The sequence below is a fragment of the Hyposmocoma kahamanoa genome, unplaced genomic scaffold (genome assembly GCF_003589595.1).
Source record: "Hyposmocoma kahamanoa isolate Upper Pololo Valley unplaced genomic scaffold, ASM358959v1 88, whole genome shotgun sequence".
NCBI classification, from domain to species: domain Eukaryota; kingdom Metazoa; phylum Arthropoda; class Insecta; order Lepidoptera; family Cosmopterigidae; genus Hyposmocoma; species Hyposmocoma kahamanoa.
Window position 1 is genome coordinate 2,137,503 of NW_020654466.1, and position 21,118 is coordinate 2,158,620.

A 21,118-nucleotide genomic window follows, 5' to 3' on the forward strand; every position below is an offset into this window, starting at 1 on the left:
TGCGATAGCCATTGAAAATTATTATAAGAGTGAGGATAAATTATTGGTATATAACAGGTATAACACAAAAAGTGTATATGTATAATAGGAATTCATATAAATGTAAAGTTAATAATAATTATGGAAAAAGAACTGAAAAATATGTTATACCAAAAATATAAAATAAAATAGACTGGCTCAGAGAAAATACGAAGGTTGGTAAAAAAAGTGTTGAAAAAGAAATTAAAAAAATTATTGCTAAGTCATGTAATGTTTTAGTGTAATAAATTATTATTTAGCAATGACAGATTTACTTTAGAAAATTAGCTTTTATTTAATGTAATTTAATTAATGAACAATTAATTAGAATAGATATACATATAGGTAATGTAAAAGAGCGTTGTCTTGCCAACAACCTGATGTCCAGGTTTGCAAGGTCTTTAGAATAAGTATAAATTGTGTATCTGTGGAGAAATAAATTAATTAATTTACTGAAGCGCAGCAAGTGAACCGAGCGACGCGTTTTAGGCGTCCGTTAAATTGCACTGTCTATGGACAGTATTATTCAGTCGTTCCTTAACCGTAGTAAATAATACATGGTATTTATAAATACAATCAATTCCATAGTTTCAAATTTTCAAATCTGTGACCTGAAATTGATGAGGTGAATATTCTGTCGCTGTTAGATGAAAGGGCGCATGTTACATTTTTTCAAAAAAATTATTATGTATACTGTCATGATGAGTAAAAAATCTGTCACTATTTTTATTTTTCCTAGGTGGATAAAGTATGAAGTTACCGCCGAAGAAAAATATTTTTTAAATTTCATGTTTTTAAATATCATTTTCTTGATTTTGAGTTTTGTCACAAGTGCCCTTTCTATTAATGGCGGCAGCATTATGCAATTGTAACATTTTGCGCGCGCAAATTTGCAGAACTCTGACAAAAAAAAAAGATTACCGCTCTTCGGTAAAGAATTGACAGTCCTTCTAGTTTATCCACAACAATGTGAGAATTGAAATTGTATATTTACCCTTGCATTTTAATTCAGTGCCTATTTATTCTTCACAACTTCATTTTTCAACAACAATCTTACGTGTATAAAATTATATTGGGCACAATATGGAACCTTGACTGACACCTTCAATTTACCTTTACAACACAGACCTATTAAACAAAAATGGTTCCAGTATCATCCCTTGTGAGACAACTGTTTAATTTATTTAATTTTTCTTGTCCAATCAGTTCGCATATCTGAAACAAATGCATGCTGCGGCGACAGTAATACAACGAGGATATCGTACGCATCGCGAGCATCGACTCGCACAAGCCACTCTCGTCAAGTAAGTCTATTATTGCTACGTACCTACCTAACGTTACTTAAAATAGCTATCGCTGCTATCAAAATGGATTGCATATTTGTGCAGGAGGACATATTCTCAGAGGCGTCAGAATCAAGCAGCGAGGAAGATCCAACAATTCATGCGACAATCAAAGATTAAGTGAGTATTAATCACTAAACGTAAAAAGTTTCGTTTTTTCCATTTAACATACTTTGCATAATTTTACTCATGGATGTCATACGGTATCACATTTTGGAGTAACTTATCTGAAACGAATAGGGTGGTTGTTCTTCAAACGTGCACTAAGAACCATAAGTACGCATAAAAAAATCAGTCCTGCAGAGGCCTTTAAAAAACATCATATATGTTTGAATAATGAGATTATGTATTCCGTTGTGATTATACAGCGTAAGGAGGATAAATTCCCGGACTGTGTTCTTCGGATGAATCGAAATGCTGGCAAGGGAGTTCCTCTAAGTTGTATTCTTTCTCAGTGCAATAATTTGTGTAGTATTTATTTTATTTACCGGATTCTAAACTTAAACAAAACTATTATTGAGACCATTATTGCCATTCACTTAAGTTTAAGCTATCAAAATATCATTGAAGTTACGTAGTCGTTCGATCGCAGTCCTATCCAAAATGGGTATTCACATATCACTTGAACGAACGTTGATATGAGTAGAATCGAAACGTACCGACTAATGACGGACATCTTGGATTGTGAAATTTGATATTTAGTCGACCAGTCTGTTGAAAGAACTGTCAAAATTTTAGCACAATACGTATGACTTGTTGTTTAGAGTCGATTTAAGATCGATTCATATACCAGAATTCGCTATGACGACATTTGGATCGAACGACTTTAAAATTGGACTCGTTGACGTTCACTGTCACACGTGAATACGAAAAAGCAGTTCAATGACTAAATCGCTACGATATCATCCCCCAGATTTCTTTTTTGTTTACTTTTTATTTCTTTTAGTTTTGGTTTGGTTTTAGTTTACCCATCACACACGACAATTTCATTTTTAATAGTAATTTGTGGAAAATGTTGCTGATTGTACGTGCACGTATAATAGAATTAATCAACACTGAATGTAAACATACCAAGTAGTATTGTTGTTATCCCTTTTTTTACGCGGGGGAAGTCTTTATAGATACCCCTGAGCCCAGGGAGACTCAGGGGTTATGTGGGGACCTCCAAACTGGAGGGCCTACCCCACTAAAAGCCCCCGGGTTTACCTCCCGCCGGTTGGGTCGGCGCCGTAGACTCGGTGCACATTCACCACGACACCGCCCGGATTGTTGTTATCCCTGTAAAATGAATAAATAAATTACACCTAAAATAGAAAAAAGTAAAATAACCGATCAAACTATTGAAAAAACAATGCATTAGTTTTGGGCTTTTATTTGTGTTCTGGTAACGTGACGGCGTGTGTACATACGTAATTACTATCCTTTTGATACATGCACAACTGCATACTCATGAATCACTAAAAGACATTGCATTAGTTTTGGGTGTAATTTTGGTTAAAATTTATCAAATGTGTAAACGCATCTTTGAGATCACTACTGATGAAACAAAAGGTTTGCATAATAAGTTACCCTCGAATGAGATAAGCTACATGGATCAGACTAAAGAAAAAGGGAAACGGAAAGATGAAGATAGCGTATTACACGGAAGCCCATTAGAAAGCGCAAAAATGTGGAACAATAGCTTAAATTGAAGTAGCAAGATAAAAAAAAATGTCTAACATAATAAAAGGAACAATAGACCACGACTTGATATTACAAGAGTGCCATTGCGGCCAAAGCTAGTTTGAAGGATATAGAGAAACTTTCTTTGCACACCGTTTTCTGGCCCATTTATCCCAAACAATGATCGCATGAGATTAAAATAAGTCACATGAAGTCCTATTATGTTCATTTCATTTCCAGCCTTTGCATTCAAGATACAGTGACTATATATGTGTATGTACATTGGTAACATGTACAAAGTGTAAACTATATAAATTTTGCACAGTAGGTTTATCTCAGGAAAGTTTCTCATCATAATAGTTCCCTTAAAGTCTGCTAGATCGCATTGATCCATTTTATCTGAATTCCGCAGCGTGACTACCTCGACCGAATTTTGATTGTGTGAGAACGAGAAATATCGGTAGTATTGATTTGTTTCTAGGACCCTAGTAGGGATGGCTGCCTGGACCTACAGATAGTTTAAATTTAAAATTCTTGTACTGTAACCCATAGTACCGCTGGTTACACTTAACCTAGTGCTTTGTAAACTCTTAGGAATAAATTTACCTTATTATCAAAATGTCAAAGTACACTATTTACAGTAAGTAATTTCATGTAAGATTCTGAGGACTTATCAAAACACCGGATCAAAACGGATTTAGAACAATTGTTTCCTAATTTGTTTCATACATAAATCAACCCTGATATAAATATTCGAGTATGGTGAAGCATAGTAATTGAAAACAAGGGTACAAAACTAGCACTTCCCACAGACCAACCAACTGTAGTGGTTAATAGGGCCGAATGGTTAATTAATGAATACATGCATGGCAAACGCTTTACGTAAACGCGGACTATGTCGCGAGAATAGCTAGTCCTTTATTGTCTATAACGATGACAAAATAATGCTATCGATATTTTTAATGTATGCGTTTCACATTTCTATTCTTAGTTATGGGATTTTTCATGTCCCTAGAGAAATGAGAGAATGCATCACTAGAGAAACGAACCGCAAACATAATTCCATTATCGGGTTTTTAAATATTCGTGGTTGGTTTTCAAATTGGGAATGGTACTATTTTTGGCATCTACGCGCATATTTGTCGTCCAGTGTGTCTTCTGATGAAAAATCCCATTCAAACTTAAGACTGCAGTACTACTCATTGTTATGTTTTGTTTTATTTAGAATTTTCTTTTAAATCATGTGGTTAAAATAAAAAATATTTTTTTTATCGCCTTTTTATATTTTTGTAAACCGTATTTATCGTAAATTGGAATGTTTTTGGGTAATTAAAAATCTTCATCATCATCATCGTCGTCAGCCTCCCTCAAAGCGCGCTATTTCGCCTGGTCCTCGGCTTGTCGCATCCATCTGCTGCCACCAGCCTTTCGCAAATCATCACATCTGGCTAGAGGTCTTACACTACGTTTGCCGAGTCGTGGTCTCCACTTAAGAACTCGTATCCCCCATCGATTATCGGTTTTTCGTCAGATATGGCCAGCCCACTGCCACTTCAGCTTGCTTGTTCTACTAGCTATGTCGACGACCTTGGTTCTCTGTCACTTCCCGTAAAATGTCGATCATTGATATTATCACCCTACCCTACCCTACGCGATTTAGATCTGATTTTTTTTTCGTTTTCAATCAATACATTTCCCCGTAAGCTGCTGATTACGCCTTGCTATGCATGTGATAATCATAATGAACAATTCATATATAATTAAGTATGTAAGATGTCTAAGTTAATGTGCCCATAAAACACCGGTGCAGATACTATAAGATGTAAATGACTTTGCTAAAAACTCTCGGATAATTTTTCCAGTATTCATTATTGGCATTGCCAATTGGCCGTCCAATCACAGTATTTCCGTCGGGACATCTTAATACTTCATTTCGCAATATTTTCTTTCCAAATCCATAATTTAATTTCCGTTCACTGAGACATATCTTAAGAACCTATATCAAATTTTGATTAAAAAAAATAATAATTTTCAGCTTCTCTATTCAATTTAATAATACGATAATATCAATTTCTGTTTCATTATTTAACCATTTGGCAGTAAGGGTGAGACCAGACTAGCGCAATCTTTCGAGTCGTGAGTCGCGTTTTTTGAGCCGTTTAATTTACTTTGCATTCTGTTTCATATTAAGGCGAGCTATTTCAACGCAAGTCTACTTAGAAGGTGAGGTGTGGAAGACCGCCTTTTAAATTCCACAACCCGCACGCTGATAATTAATATGAATCCGACACAGATCCGACGTCAACAAGCGCCCTATGGCGACTGACAAAGTAGCAGGCGGCGCTTTGCGTCGTTTAACTGCTAGGCAATTTTCAAATTTTGGGATAAATGTGAATTTAAAAACGTCAGGGCTTCATTTGTAAACCAAAATTTAGCAGGTTCTTTGCAGTACTTAAAGAGAAATATTTCCGTATAAAAATTATATGCAAAGTTAGATATTTTGTTTTTAAATAGTTAGTTTTACACTTTTAGTTTAGCCTGTTCTCAGGATTATATGATCAGGCCAAGTACATCCTATCGTGTAACAGATTAGCACATTCTTTGGACAATATCCATAGATGTATCTTATATTTTTTGTAAGACCGTTATTTAATAGTAAATACCTAAACCATTTGAACAAACAATACAGTTTTTCCCGCTTTTCCTCCGGAACTCGCCTTAAAGTACAATTTGTGCGACATGACGACGCAATGTAAGTTACTTGTCTGCTGAATCACGCGCGCAATTACAAGAAAACTTTGGTGGCACTGTATGACGTGCTTGTGCGGGTGGACACGGGGTGAGGGAAACATTTTTTGGCATTACAAATTGATCCGGATGTTTACATTTGTTTTTATAATATCAAGTTGCGGGACGAACAAGTCGTGCGCCTGATGGTAAGGTACACGCCTGTCCATAACAGTTGCAGTGCCACTCAGAGCTTTAAATCGCAAAGATCTGAGGGGCACTGCAACTGGCGCCCTTCACCCTGAGACATAAGTTGACAAGTCCCATGTGCCTGTAATTTCACCAGCACCGGATACTGGAACACAGTAAAGCTGACATTACGGTTTGGCGGCAAAAATAGGTAAGGTTTCACTAGAAGTTACTACGGCTACTAATGTATATGAAACTGCCTAAACTTTATTTTTGTTTTTCTAAAATCATCTAATGCTTTATAAATGCACACTATGTTTCATGAATTCATTACCGTATATGATACAAACACACGTACAAACACTTAAAAACAATGAATAAAAGTTATTCCGGTGCTCTAACCGAAATTCAGTCGAACTTATACTACTCAAAAAAACGTGACTCACAACTCATAAAATTACGTTCGTCTGTTCTCACCCTAATAATAATTATACATCATTATTATGTAGACGTAGTTTAAAAGAAGTATCCAATTTCTTGTATTAAATACGAAGCTTTAGTAAAATGTGTTAATGAAATCATAATTTGTAAAATTTTACAATTTTGAACATTTGAAGGGTTTCAAGTTTCTTGTACGTAATTGAAAGCTGTCGAGGTAATCATTGTTAAAGGAGCTTAAGGGAGATGTAAGTAATGAGGATCACCTAAGCGAGAATAGAAATATAATCAAATCTATCAACCAACTATTTATTGCTTTGTTCATATAATGAACTTTAGTTTTTAAACTATCAATTGAGATCAACTTTATCCACTTTGGCTTATGAATTTTGGAATAATAAAGATTTAAAAATAACGGGTACGATTGTCAACTTTGGCAACAATTGGCATTGGTGATCAGCATGTAGACAATGATGGTCAACACATATCGCACACATAATTGCGAGCAGAGTCCCACCCACTACAATCAGCTTGAGCCCAAAGCCCACAAGAAGTGCAGCGATACCATGTTTCGTAATCTCGTCCGAATTCGCCACATACAAGACACAAGTTGCCTGCGTCTTCTGCATCGTCGTCTTAGTCATCCTGGCATAACTCACTCGTGTTTACGTTTGACGTGGAAGTATGTCATTCGATTCCTGCAGAATTTTCTTCTAAACTTTCCCACGATTAACCTTCTGTGTTTTGCTCTTCTTTACGACTCCTTTTTCCTTGTTTTCCACAGCTTTAGCCTTCCTTTTGTTTTCTTTTTCGACCAGGGTATCTTTGATCGGTGTCGAAGTCAAAAGTAGAATTGCTGAACTTCGGTTTTATTAAAAGCTGTAACCCTTTTGATGCTAGTAGCTTCGGGCTTTCGCACATAAATATTATTCCTGGTAACAAATCCTTCAAACCAAACTCGACTGGCCAATCTTGAATGCGTGTTAAAATTGTATTTCAGCTTTAGGGCTTAAGCGTATCCGAATGCTGCTCTTTTTATTTGACTTGAGGTGCACCCGTAGAATACGTTGGCCATTTTCTTGATTATATCCGCCAATTCTTTTTCCATATCAGGTTCCTTAGTTGTTTTTTGTGTACCTCTTGTGAAGACTGAAAAACGGATATTCATAGTTTTTGCGGCTTTTCTTGTTGAATAATTCTGTTCATCAATGAGCTTCAGAGACCTTTCTAGATGGTCCATAGACCAGCTAGCTTTATTTGACTTCCTAGGACAAACTTTGAGCATCTACAAATATAAAAATACATTGTTTAATCGTAGTAAGGCAATGGGGTTCACTATGTAGGTAATTGGAGTCACCTGATTCTGATTACCTACATGGGCGAAAAGAAGGGGAACAAAATACTGACGAGAAAATTGAAGGTGTAATAACAATATGGTTTTTGAATCGCATTCTAAAATGTTACGATTATTACATATTACAAGCACAGAAATGAAAATTCATATACATCTCCCTTATTACGTAACATGTTAACGGAACTGGTGAATCAAATACCACGTATTTGGGAATATTATACTTATAGGCTGTCTTTTTTGACGATGGAGTAAAATGACAGTTCATTGAGCAAAAGTACTTTCTTAGCTTACACGAAGCTAGTAACTGCAGTCGATAAATATTCTGTCGACTATCAACTGAATGTTGGTTACGGTTTTATTAGGCGTAACTAGCATTTGATTATGAGTTTCCATTTTGGAAATGGAACTATTTTTCTGGATTTAAATCGCATATATTTGGTTTTGATGGTCACGGTTGACTGAGGTGGTACAGTTATCAACCACTTATGTCTAATATTAATGCAAACCACCCTATTTTTTCACTATAGTTACAATAGTTTACAATATTAATTAAATACCTTATTATTCCAATTTACGCTACATTAAGTTTTACAAATTATGTTATTGAATGAATTTTTATTAAGTTAATTTATTATTAATTAACAATAGAAATTATAATAAACTAAAACAGATTAATTAGCACTGCAGCTTATGTATGTTTGGGATTTTTCGTTAGAGGAAATACTGGATCCCAAACTGGTGGTACGGAGAAACCATCTTCCCTGTTGAAATTAGGATGTTTTTTAATTTCAATGGCCTCTCGCGGCATCCTGGGTAGATAACGGACTTCTTTTGCAAGGACCTGGGGTTTGTCAAACTTCATTGAATGTGTAGGTTTATCCATGACATGCTTGCAGACTGCAGACTTGTTTACGCGGCGGTGTTTGACAGCAGCTCTATGTTCTTTGACGCGGGTACAAATACTTCACTTTGTTTGTCCAATATAAGAGAGACCGCACTCACAGTCAAGCTTGTAAAGTCCTGCATCCTGTAAGGGGATGTTTCCATTTTGTTAATTTTGTGGCCAAATCAAACCCGCGTAAATGTGGTGGCGATCAAATTAACGTGATTTAAGGGAATCTCTTATTATCAGTCGATAGATAACAGGAATTAATCCTTACAGAGCAAAAATTTCGATGAAATCACAGGCACATGAGACTTGTCAACTGATGTCTCAGGGTGATGGTCGCAGTGGCAATGCCCCTCAGATCTTTGCGATTTAAAGCTCTGAGTGGCACTGCAACTGTTACATACAGGCGTGTAGCTTACCATAGTATAAAAGTGTAATGTATATACTGTAAGTTGTCATGGAGATGAAATTGTGGAATGCTCATCCAGCAATTTTTTCGGCATAGTATTGGACTCCCAACTGACATGAAACCACAGGTTAATTTAATATGTGCAAAGATGAATCGATTTGTATTTGGTTTACATCGTCTAACGCACATATGTGATCAGAGGACTGCCTTGATGGGCTACCATTCATTTGTCTGATCAAACTTGCGGTATGGCCTCATCATCTGGGGGAACTGCGTAGAGATAAACCGTGTATTTGCTATCCGGAAAAAATGTGTCAGAGCTGTATGTAGAGTAGGCCCGCCTGAATCTTGTAGACAACTTTTTAGAAAGCTAAATCTTGTAACTCTTCCCGCCAACGGCACATCAGACTACACATTTTTGTACGAAAATCGCCCCCAGTGCAACGGAACCAAATACGTCAATGTGTAGCTTGATATGCTGGCAGTACGTATATGAGGTATGCGTGTTTGTTAAAAAAAAAACTTGGTCTTATTTATTAGGAAACTTGAAGTATGTAGTTTTTTAACCAGATATCCAAACCACTTAGCTGGCCCCACCCATAACACTACTTGCTTTTATAGGAATTGCTATAACGTATCCATACAAAAATATAATGCTTTGCCTGCAGCTATCGCAGACTTATCTATAAAAATATTTAAAAAAAAGGTTATTTGATGTGCTATATGATCTGTGTTTATATGACAACAAAGATTTTTTAATAATAAAAAGAAAGTGACCTTTTGTTTATATTTATGCTGTACTTACTTCTTTGATATTGTTTAATTTATGATTTTATTGCCGTTGCTATTTATTGGCATTTTTACTTAATTTAATTTGACATTTCCTATTTGACAAATTATATAATTTTAATGTACGACATTATTTAATTTCAATTTAATTTTAATATTTGCGTGCCAGTAGTTGGTGCAACACGTGTTCTTCACTATAATAATATCTTTTGTTACCGTGTTTGCTTGCGAATAAATATTTCGTTTCATTTAAAAAAAAAGCCTTAGAAACTTTTTAACAATATTCTACATACGCGGATTTGTACTATCATCGCAATCACGCGGCTTTATTATTCCGAGGAATTTAAACGTTGTTGCCTAGTGAATAGAATTAAGATTCGCCATTAATGTACGTGAAAGCGTGGTAGCCCGACGGTTACCGTGGGGCGGCAGCACTAAAATTTTCGCGTTGTGTAACTGGGCCCTTAAACATTTTATGACACGGAAATTTTTGGTAAGATTTAAGTTAAGCATCTATAATAAACTATTTACTATTAATGATGCGGCTTAGTGGCTTAGTGGCAGAGTCCGCCTGCAAAGCTTGGGGTCGCGAGGTCACGTCGCGGTTAATTAGAGATTTTTTTTCACTATTGCAATGACAACTACACGGGTTCCTTCGATCTTGCTTCGCGTTATAACACTTTAAAACCGGAAAGCAAAAATACTAATTGTATTATTTGGCGCCAGAAATACCTTGAAGAATTCTTTTACAAGGAGCTCTACTGCTACTAAATAGTATTCTTGTTTTTTTCTCCTAATGTTAATATTAAGTATCATCGCATTCCTCATTCAAGAAACTAATTTAAATATCGCCAACCTTATCATCCTACGCCATATCCTTTTGAATCAAAAAGATATTACGAAGTTTTTTTTATATTAAAAATTTACGCGTTTCTTTCAGATAATAATAATCTTTCATCAAACGGCGACCCTTAAAAGCCGATTGGTACTCCGTTAGGTATCTGTGATTATAATGAAGGCCCAAAAAAGGTCGAAGGAAACTCCGATTGAGGCGAACTTTTGGGTCCCCGAGATTTTAATAAGAAAGTTAGAAATCTCCGTTAACTCGACGCAGATAAAGAAAGTCAAGGTAGATAGATTAAATAAGATAGATACATGTAGGTGTAGATAACGTTTTGTTCTACTTTTATCAGATTGCGGTACACTTCAAAAGTCATAAGGGCGACTGTAATACAAATTAAATCGGAATTTATTCGGTATAACGACCTATAAATACGATTGAATTATTCATGGTAAAGCTGCAATAGGGCTAGCACTATAGAGCGCGACTAGCGTGAGAGCGACATACGGCTATTCTCGCGTAGAGAATAGCGATATCCCCCTTTACAAAGTCACTCTATCGCGCGTGATTAGGAGCGTGTACAGGACTGCACTAATAGCGCAGGATAAGCCGCGTTATACTGGCGCGTATCGGAGTGCGCCGCGCGACTGAAGAGCGCAATTGCGTGTTCTTGTCCTTTTCCTTCCCACGTATTTATACGCGCGCTCAACAGCGCACGATTGCTGTATCACACGCGATAGAGTGTCTGTGTAAAGCCCGCTAATATCTCGCGCTTCTATGTCGCGCTCGCGCTAGCCGCGCGTTTATTTATAGACTAGAACTCGCATCCTCGTCGCAATGAGGCCATATCTGTAAAATGACAAATTTTCAGGAGAGGTTTAAAGATTCTATGAACAAAATAAGTCAATAAATTTTTGTAGAGAGTTATATATTTCACATAGGCAGAATTTTCGTTTTTGTATTAAATAAAAACAGATATTTGAAAAAGTCATAAATGTGCAATAAAGAATAGTAAAGCTCCCTGTGAAAGAGATCGTCCAGGGAAGTACTGCCTGCCACCTTGCCTATTTCGGCCGCCAAGCATTAATGTGAGCATTCCGGTTTTGAAGGGTATGTGTGATGGTGAAATTACAGGCACATGTGACTTGTCAACTTATGCCTTCAAAAGCACTACTTGTTCGTCCCGTCACTTAATATTATATATAAAAAACAATACTAGGTGAAGAAGGCCTAAATAAGTTCTTTTACAAGATTCCGAAACAGAAACGTTAATCCTGTTTATTTCCTCAAATATAGCTTTAAGATTTTCCAACTTTTCTATTGCTGCTTGCGGATAAATGGCTTTCAACAACTTTGTTGTTTTGTTTCTCGTAAGCAGATTTTCTGATTACGTATTGTTTATTGTTCTTATAATTTAAATTCTTAACATTGTTAATAATGATGTTAAAAATATCGAGTTCTAAAGTTTTCGCGATTGTCACACACAGGAAATGACACTATAATGTAAACCACAATTAGTGTACATTGCAATGTTTCCTTGAAACATTTGAAAATAAGGTATTTAATTAATAACTTTTTGTAACATTTGCATTAACACGTTCATCGTCGTGGTGGGTCAAAATGATCTCATCTACCAACTGGTGCCGTGGGGGTTTAAAATGACCGGCATGACACACCTAACTTTGCGATGCTCAGTCACATACAGGAAAAGAATGGTGTGTAATGTGTAGAAACTAATGGTGTGTCCTTTCGTGCCTAATAAAAATAATAAAAAAATAATTACATATTCTATTACACATAAATATACATAGGTATAATAGATAGTACTCCGTTTTTGAATTTGTTCAAAGCACAATCGTGATTTCATTTGCACGTGAACGAGAAACTGGTGGGAATTTGTTCCACGTGGAACTGAGTACATGGGACTATTGGGAATGAACGGACTTAACGCCACAACTTACCACGAGTTTGCTGTGACAGTTGTCGCTAGCGATCGCGTAAATTACTTCACAATTTTTTACGGCAAAATAAACAAACATTTTACACAGTCGCTAGCGATAATAGCCACTGTAACTTCATGGTAGAGGCACGTACTTTATGAAACTCTCAGGTTATTTGTAAATAGCCATTGTTGTTACTTTGTCAGCGACTGTTTGTTTCTTGTGAATAAATACGTAATAAGTTTTAACTCTGGCCTTTGTAAAATTGTAACGATGAAAACTTTTTAATTATTTCCACGCTGCTTAGTACTTGGGAGGAATTCACGACTAACGTAAGTACAAGAATTTAAGCGGAAATTCATTGTGAATTGTTTTTTCTTTTGTTATAAGAAAAAGATTTTTTCGGCTAATTAGATGAGCCCAACGGTGTTTTTGTCTGCGTTCTCAAAATTCTTGTTAGGGCGATGCAACACGATGGGTTGCGACGCCTGAGCGGTGACGCTGCGTTGTACTACATATGAATTACAATTACACGCCAAATGATCGACGACCTCTGTGGTCGAGTGGGTTGCACACCGGTGTAGAAAAAACTTTATATATTGATTTTGGTTATTCACTAAATGATTATCACTAATGTCAGGTTGCTTACCACGGTATGACTTCTTTTTATTTTCCCGATATATCGGAACGGTTGCACGCTCCATGGTCACGGGTTGGCGGCAGATGACAGCTTTAAGAGCAGACATATCTGTCTACTCTCTTGCGCTCTCGACAACTAACCAAAACAGGAAAAATGTTACGTTCACCAAAAGACCACCTTCCTTTACAAACATCGGGTGTCTATAAAGTGAACTGCAGTTGTGGGAGCTCGTATATCGGTCAGACTAAACGAACAATTGTCGATCTTACGAAGGAACACATCCGAGCAGTAAAAAACAATGATGCATAGAAGTCGGCTATAGCACAACATCTCACACAGACTGACGCTAACCACTGGATCGAGTTGCATAGCCCCCAGGTACTCTCGACAGAACGTCACTACATACCACGGTTGGTACGAGAAGCCATCGAGATCACGAAGTACAAAACATTTAACCGTGATGATGGTTTTAAACTGTCCAGTGCATGGAATCCGGTCCTTAGTGCGTGCAGTAATAAAAACAAAAACTCCTCGAGTTCAGTTTCGCGTGTGGATACAGTGAGTGTGGTTTGTGTGAAAAAAGTGAGTGACAATGGTAACACCACAACAAATCGCGATGAAGGTAGTCGTCGGCAGCGCAAGAGGGTAGACAGATAAGTCTGCTCTTAACGCTGTCATCTGCCGCCGTCCAGTCAACCCGTGACCATGGAGCGTGCAACCGTTCCGAAATATTGGGAAAATAAAAAGAAGTCATACCGTGGTAAGAAACTTTATATATTGTCTCCGGCTGGGTGTTTGTAGAACCGTCGTTGTTCCCGACTTCCATAACACAATAAGTGTTTTAGCTACTTACTGTGGGATCAGAGCAACGTTGTCTAACATTGTGCGTCAAAGCGGCACGCGGCGTCGGAATGCGTGCGCATAGAACAAGGGGTTAGGAGACGCAGTGGGGAGGGGAGCTGCGCTGCGTAAGTAAGCGACGGCGTTACATTGCGACACCGCACAGCTAGTGTGTGTCGAAATTATAGCATTGTGACGACCCAACGTGCCGGCAGCACCCGTGTGACATCGCTCTTAAACGTATGCATACGTTTAAATACTAGCTATCCTGCGGCGGCTCCCTGTATAAGGAGCAAAAAAAGCTTGATTCTTAAAATTTATCCATCCTTAAGTCGTTGATATAGCATCTATTCGTAATAAGCGCTTTGCTTCCTCCTTTCTGATGCGTACGGCAAAGGAATATAATACTCTGTGTTTTCCGAAAAGTACAATTTGGGTCCATTCAATTGTGGCCAAGCGTGTGTCTATTATTAAAAAATATATTTATATATTTATTTTTAAAAAATCAATTCAACTGTATTATTCCCTTTCCGATTCAAACCACAGTTCAAAATATCAAGCTTTAATAAATGTGGAAGGGTAACATTTCGTGCGAATCTTCGGAATATTCACAAAATAGGGTGGAACCTCAGGCGGCGTCTAGTCCTCCGATGATGGAAAGGTGAAGGTGGAATTAAATAACTGTTTTACGTCCGCAGGTTGCAGAACGCACGAGCCGAAAGCGGGAAGGTGGCCCAGCTCTTACAGGATGTCCGCCGAAACTCCTCGCCGCACACCATCAGTATGCAGCCCACGGCCAATAGGTAACTCTAATATTGCTGTTGCGACACTTTGAGAGTTTTTGAATCCCTATTATTCGAATACGCCAAGTCATGTTTACAAATTTTTCAGATATAACTTGTTCTACTTTCATTTCAACTGAATACTTAAAAGGTCAAATACCTGTGTGCATAAAATTATAAATTGAACAGAGCCGTAATAAAGCAATTAAGAATGTGCATGAATGAAGAAAATAATGAATGACGAGAGTGTAGAAAGCGAATGAGAGTGAACAAAAGAAGGAAGATAGTACAACCATTCAACAGTATATGTGTCATTTAGACTCAGAATGGCTGACCCAGTCTTATCGAGCTCTCACTACGAAAGATTTACAGGTTAACGGCTATGCCATTTATGCACGTGAGACAAGGTATTATATCTAGTGCAGATACACTATATAGGCAGATAAGTTGTTGTCTTATCGAAAAAAAATTTAAATTGAACTCCTGATTGTCCGGATTCTATTTTAAATTTTAATTAGCGAAAATCGCTCATGTTAGATTTCTGAATGAATGTATTCATTAATTTTAACTTTGGAATTGTTATCGATTCAGAGTAAATTTCTGAACGAGAGAGAGACTTAAAAAAAAATTAAAGCGGGAATCTCAGAGCTGGGCTGTCGTTGTTGGTTCCTTTGGTTAAAATAACAAATTTTGCTGGCTATTATTAAGTTTCTCACCACTCTCTCAACTGGAAGTTTAAAATAAAAGGACTGGTTTGGAGTACTGAAGTTAATTATTTCTCTAACAGAATAAACCTCATTTTTGTACGGGTATTTTTTTATATTGATGTCCTATTAACGGCTTTATTAGATTTTATTCAACTTGTTCTAGAATGGCGGTGAACTACTTACAACCGCATTCCCCGCTGGACGCCGATGAAGATTTGCTACTAGAACTACTATTCAGAATGTGACCGATACCCAATGTGCTCTTTGATATTTCAATCAATCGTCTTAAACCTTTTCATATAACGTCAAGGAAAATGAGGGCGGAATAGAAAATTAAGATGGATCAAACTAGATGAAATTGGATTGAAAATCATGTCTGCCAAAAATATTAACGTGGAGAAATGACGGGACTATTATAAGTACACGTAACAACATTAAGATGTATCCTTATCTACCTTTGGCAATAAAGTTCAGATTGCCTGGCAACGAGAGAGGGTTTAAAAAAAAATCTTATTCAAGTTAATTGCCCTTTATCGTAAAACTTCAATAACGTTGATTTTTGAAAAACTTTACTTCGTCTCAATGCTTCATTACTAAACGTTACTGCCTGCACTTATCAAAGTGTCATTCGATATATCTGATCAATTGTTTGAAACAGGTCTTATTCTTCGAGTTGTGAGATGACTCAGGCCTTGTCTATTGAAGTAATTATTAAGTTTACGTTCGTCGTAGTACCTGTAACGAAGTTTTGACTATCGAACACAGTGTATATTACTGAATCAACTATTGCATTTCTACGTTTTATTTCTTTATGACTTGTTCGGAGTTTTTTAAATGTATCTTTGTTTAAACTCTTCAGGTCATACACAGGGTTATATTTAGTATAAATTTTATCGTATTTGTATTATATTTTCATAAAGTATTTTTGAGACATTTGTTTAGAATTTTTATTGGAATTATATTTTTGAAAATACCAAATTGGACGTAAAGTAAATTATATCATCAATGTATTCGTAATCTTTTTCTTTTTGTAAAGATCGGAATTTTTGTAATGTTCGTTTTTGTCACAGATATTGAAACGTTTAATCTCATACAAATTGTCATTGACATTGTCAGTCTCTTCTACGTTTAATATTGATTTTGGAATTGCAAAAGTGTTGAAGTCAAGTCAAAACTCAAGTCTAGGCTATTTGTTTCTGTGAACGCGGAGTTTAACTGTAGGTTAAGTACAAATTCAAGTTATTAAAATGCCACTGTTCTTATAATAGTAGATGCACCTAGCGTACGATACAATAAACCCGATGAGCTGTGAATGTTTTGAGATTTTATCGTATTTAAGAAAACTAAAAATAAATTATGCCGTTAGTTTTACTATTGGTCGAACGTCTACCGTATAGGTTTCATTCCAGCCTAAGTAGGTTAATTTTTTTTAGTCTATGCAGTGAGCCTTAGCAATCATCGAACATGATTTTACATCTTTAAAGTTCTTAACATTTTCAAAGACTTAAATTTAGTGTTCATATTCGACCATTCCTTTTTGCTCGACATGTTCATTTCTTCTTCCTTTACTTTCTTTATCTTTATTAGGTCTGTTTGTAACGATTTCTATATTACCTATTCAGTTGATAACAATTTCTGTTTCCCCACCCCTAGTTCTTATTTCAACGATCTATAGAGTCCCTTAATAAATTTCGATCTCTACTACGATTAGTTTATTAGATAGTATTTTTTATTTTAGATCCTCGATAAAGCTAATGCCATATTTATATAGCGTTCATGAAGAAATAAGGTTGTGCACCATTTAAAATATAGAAAATAAACTACATAAATATTCCCCTTTTCCGATTCTCTGATATTTTAACGTAGTAATATAGTTCATAGTTAAGATAGAAATAATCATAGCTTATAACCATAAGACGACGTGCAGCCGTCAGATATTTTCGATTCGTATTTTTATAAAGCAAAAGTTACGAACGATTAAAGATTGCTTTGCTTGTGCAGGGCCAGGATCAGATTTCTGAATTCTTTTCACTCTTCCAATTCTTGTCTCTCGATTGATTCTCAAAATTCAATCTTTAATTCTATTGTATTCTATTTCTATTTTAATCGTATAATTTCAAGTGTCTTCATTTGAATATTTCGTTTGATTGAATTCCTTTCCTACATTCATTCATAAAAATTCGATAGGCCCAGAGTTGGCATAAGGTGATGTCTTGTTTACTCCCAAAGTTTTGTGAATACGAATTTTGTATTGTGATAAATTTGGGAGCGTTTAATTATATGCGGGTTGGAATAAGTTGGGAGTAAACTGGACAAAAGTTAGGAGAAATCGATGGGAAGTCACGCAGATGAGAATAACCGTCCAGTTGTGGCGGCTTTTGCACCCTCCGGTGGCGACTCGGCAAAAGCCGCGCGAAGGCGACAAGCGAAACCACAAAACTGGCAAAATAACGATTCGCTTGCGGGGCAAGAGCACCCGAGGGGGCACTAATACAACATGTATATTTTATATTTTTGGATTGCTAATTTTAAGATGTTATATTTATATATCTATATGTAGTGTTGGCGAATACAATAACCAGTATTTCGAAACGTATTGCGCCAAAAGTTTTGATGTATTAATTTTCCATAAACGTTATTCTCCTTTATGATTTCGAATGGATAAATAGTTCATTTAGCTAGTGGTCATGCGTATATATTTTTGGATAGTGTGCACGATTGCTTCAGGAGCGCTGATAATATTTAAATATTGAAAATAACAATGAGAAAAAGAGAGAAAAAAAAAATTAAAATTAAAAAAGTGAATATTTTTAACAGTAACGCGAAACTTCTGAAAGCAATAATATTTTTATGGTGAAACTACTCCGATTTATAAAAGAGAGTATTTTATTGTCCACGCGATCGTCACAAATAGTGAAAGATATAGACCGCTTGTTAGAGCCGACGTAGTATGTGGTATTTTCATTGGAGTAAATAATTCGAATATCAAATATATGGGGATAGTTAAAAATAATAAGGGTCAATTGTTTATGGTTCGTATAATTTAGGCGTATCTAAGATTTGTTATCGAAAAAAATGCAGCAAAAACGTGTCTGACAGTTTGGGTTTGATATAGAATCCACAAACAAGATTTGGTGGAGAAGTAACCCAATAAAAGATACCACATCTACGTAGAGCCTTAGTAATTGACCACAGCTAAAAGATAGTGCACTAGAAGTAGATATAGTTAGATAAATTACTACTTATACATGAAATAATAAAAAAAAATCTTGAAAATCTATACATAGAATTTAAAATTTAAAGTTTAACTACTTTTTATTATTATATTATATAAGAAGCTTGTTCACACATTTTAACTTCATATTTAGTAAGTAATTATAAGACTATGATAAAAAGTGTTACAATGGTATTGGAGAGGACTAAGTCAGACTACGGTGGTTTTTTTCTTGGTGGGCTGTAGCGTTATTACTGTCATTTAAATTATGCCAAAGGCTGTTTTCCTATTGTGATAAATGGCAAATACTGTTCAAAACATGGTATTATCATCAGAGATTACATAACCTGGTAACTTGAAGGCGAAGCTTCAATGGATGAAAGACCAAAAGACCCGAGGTCACAAATTCTGCAATCATTGTTCAAAATATTTTTTTATGACACGAAGTGACAAAACGAACAAGCGTCTGGTGGTAAGCGAGATGTCTATCCATAGCAGTTGCAGTGCCACTCAGAATTTTAAATCGCAAAGATCGCACTGTGCCTGTACTTTCACCATCATCCTTACCCTTTAATGCTAATTACTGCGTTCTGGCATGGCGGCAGAAATAGGTAAGACAGTACTTCCTAAGACTTTCACATGGAGCTCTACTGCGACTAACATTTTGGAAATTACCGAACGTTCTTTGTTATTGTGACTTTATTCAGCAGTACAGTGAGTGGGTTCTTCAGGTGATCCCAGAAGCTTCTCTAGCAAGTCTTTTTCTGATTCCTAACTTTCTGCCACTACGTTGAACATCGCGTCTATAGCCTAGTGATGTGATGTTCTGCAGCGCGGTGGCGTGGCCCTCCAAAACATCTCCGTATCCGAGCATGTTCGGCAATGGCCACCACTTCGACTCCAACTTGGGTTGGTGCTGGTGTGTTCGAACTCTCGTGTATGTTGAGTGTGCACCGCCAGCGTAATTATAGCCTTCGCATCGAGTTCAGCTTTTGCTGCATCTTGCACTACCTACGCCCCTAACTTGCACTACAGGAACTTATAAACCATGACATTGGTGGCGTAACGTCTTGAACTGTGGGCGCTAGATGAGGAGGCCCCAGGTTCGGTACCCGGAAGAAATAATTTGGGGAAATAATTTTCTGGTTCTGGTCTTGGTGTGCTGTGTACCAGCCGGTAGTGCCCCGGAGTGAGTTCCGTTACTCTTGTACTCATAGGGAATTCGCTAGTTGAGATCAAATAATTTGTGTAGTCGTCAAGGGGCTGCCTTAAAACAAATTACAATAGAACTATATGGGTATAAAGTTGAAATTGAACAAAAATTAGACAAACAAAGCAATTATATTTTACGTGTAAAAATACGATTCACATTCATGTCTAACATGATAATACCATGTTCTTTCTTAGTACTAAAATTTGTTTTTTTTTAACGCGTTAAATATGAATAATTCGCTATAGTTCGCTTGGTATACTTTTTGTAATTAGTATAATTTAAAAGAAAATGAGCCTGCCTAAAAATATATTGCATATCACTTAGATAATTATAACTTATTGACAAGTTTCGACATTGCGTACGATATTAGCTATATTTTTTTGATAAAACGCTAGAGGTTTAGTCATTTGTTGATACTTTTTAGCTGCTAAACTTCTTGGGGTTGTAACGATGTCTTTCGTTTCGTCGTTCGACGTATTTGTTTTGTTTGCAATGCGTCAAATTGTATTAAAAATTCGTCCAATATTAAAAGCATAAATGATCGGATCACAATTTAAAATTAGAATCCTTACAAGATCATTACGGTATGTGCAGACGACGTTCTTTTTCGTGTTGTCAAATTCTAAATGTCGTATTGATCGAAAATCGTATCTTTCATTTTATTTTATTGGATTTCAAACCGAAGGGGCGTAGGATATAACGACCTTATGGGGTCGTAAAGCTATAGTCTGTCTTTTTTGAAGATGGAGTAAAATGACAGTTGCAGTGTTGCCAGTTTTTGTAAAATTTTAAATAGTTATGTAGCTGTTGTCGACAGTTTTATCGATAGATAATGAAAGAAGGTAAAATTTTGCCAAAAATGTCTGAATTATGAATGTTACGACGTTCTTATGATTACTAATTGCATTCTAACTTTTTTGATTTGCTTAGAATAATAACGCATAGAAACCTAGCCCGCATACGCTAAGTGAAACAAATTGAAGCGCGCCAAAAGGGCCTACACGAGCGGGCGGGCCTTCAGTGCTCAAGGTCAACTTGCACCGCGAACAGCTCCAGAATTTTAGCTAAAAATGACGAAATGTGCGGTAAATGAGTGTAAAAATACGTCAGACAAACATAAAAT

General features: G+C 36.3%; 1 protein-coding gene across 1 annotated transcript in view; it reads left to right on the top strand.

Moving 5' to 3' along the window:
* The window catches only part of LOC113235870 (calmodulin-binding transcription activator 2), a 354,352-nt gene extending 337,849 nt beyond the window's left edge, over nt 1–16,503 (top strand). Inside the window, exons 19-23 of the mRNA XM_026471792.1 lie at nt 1,214–1,322; nt 1,407–1,481; nt 12,907–12,931; nt 14,778–14,882; nt 15,732–16,503. Coding sequence (XP_026327577.1) covers nt 1,214–1,322; nt 1,407–1,481; nt 12,907–12,931; nt 14,778–14,882 — 314 coding nt within the window. The 3' untranslated portion in view covers nt 15,732–16,503. The remainder of the gene's footprint in view (nt 1–1,213; nt 1,323–1,406; nt 1,482–12,906; nt 12,932–14,777; nt 14,883–15,731) is intronic.
* Nucleotides 16,504–21,118: the final 4,615 nt, after the last annotated feature.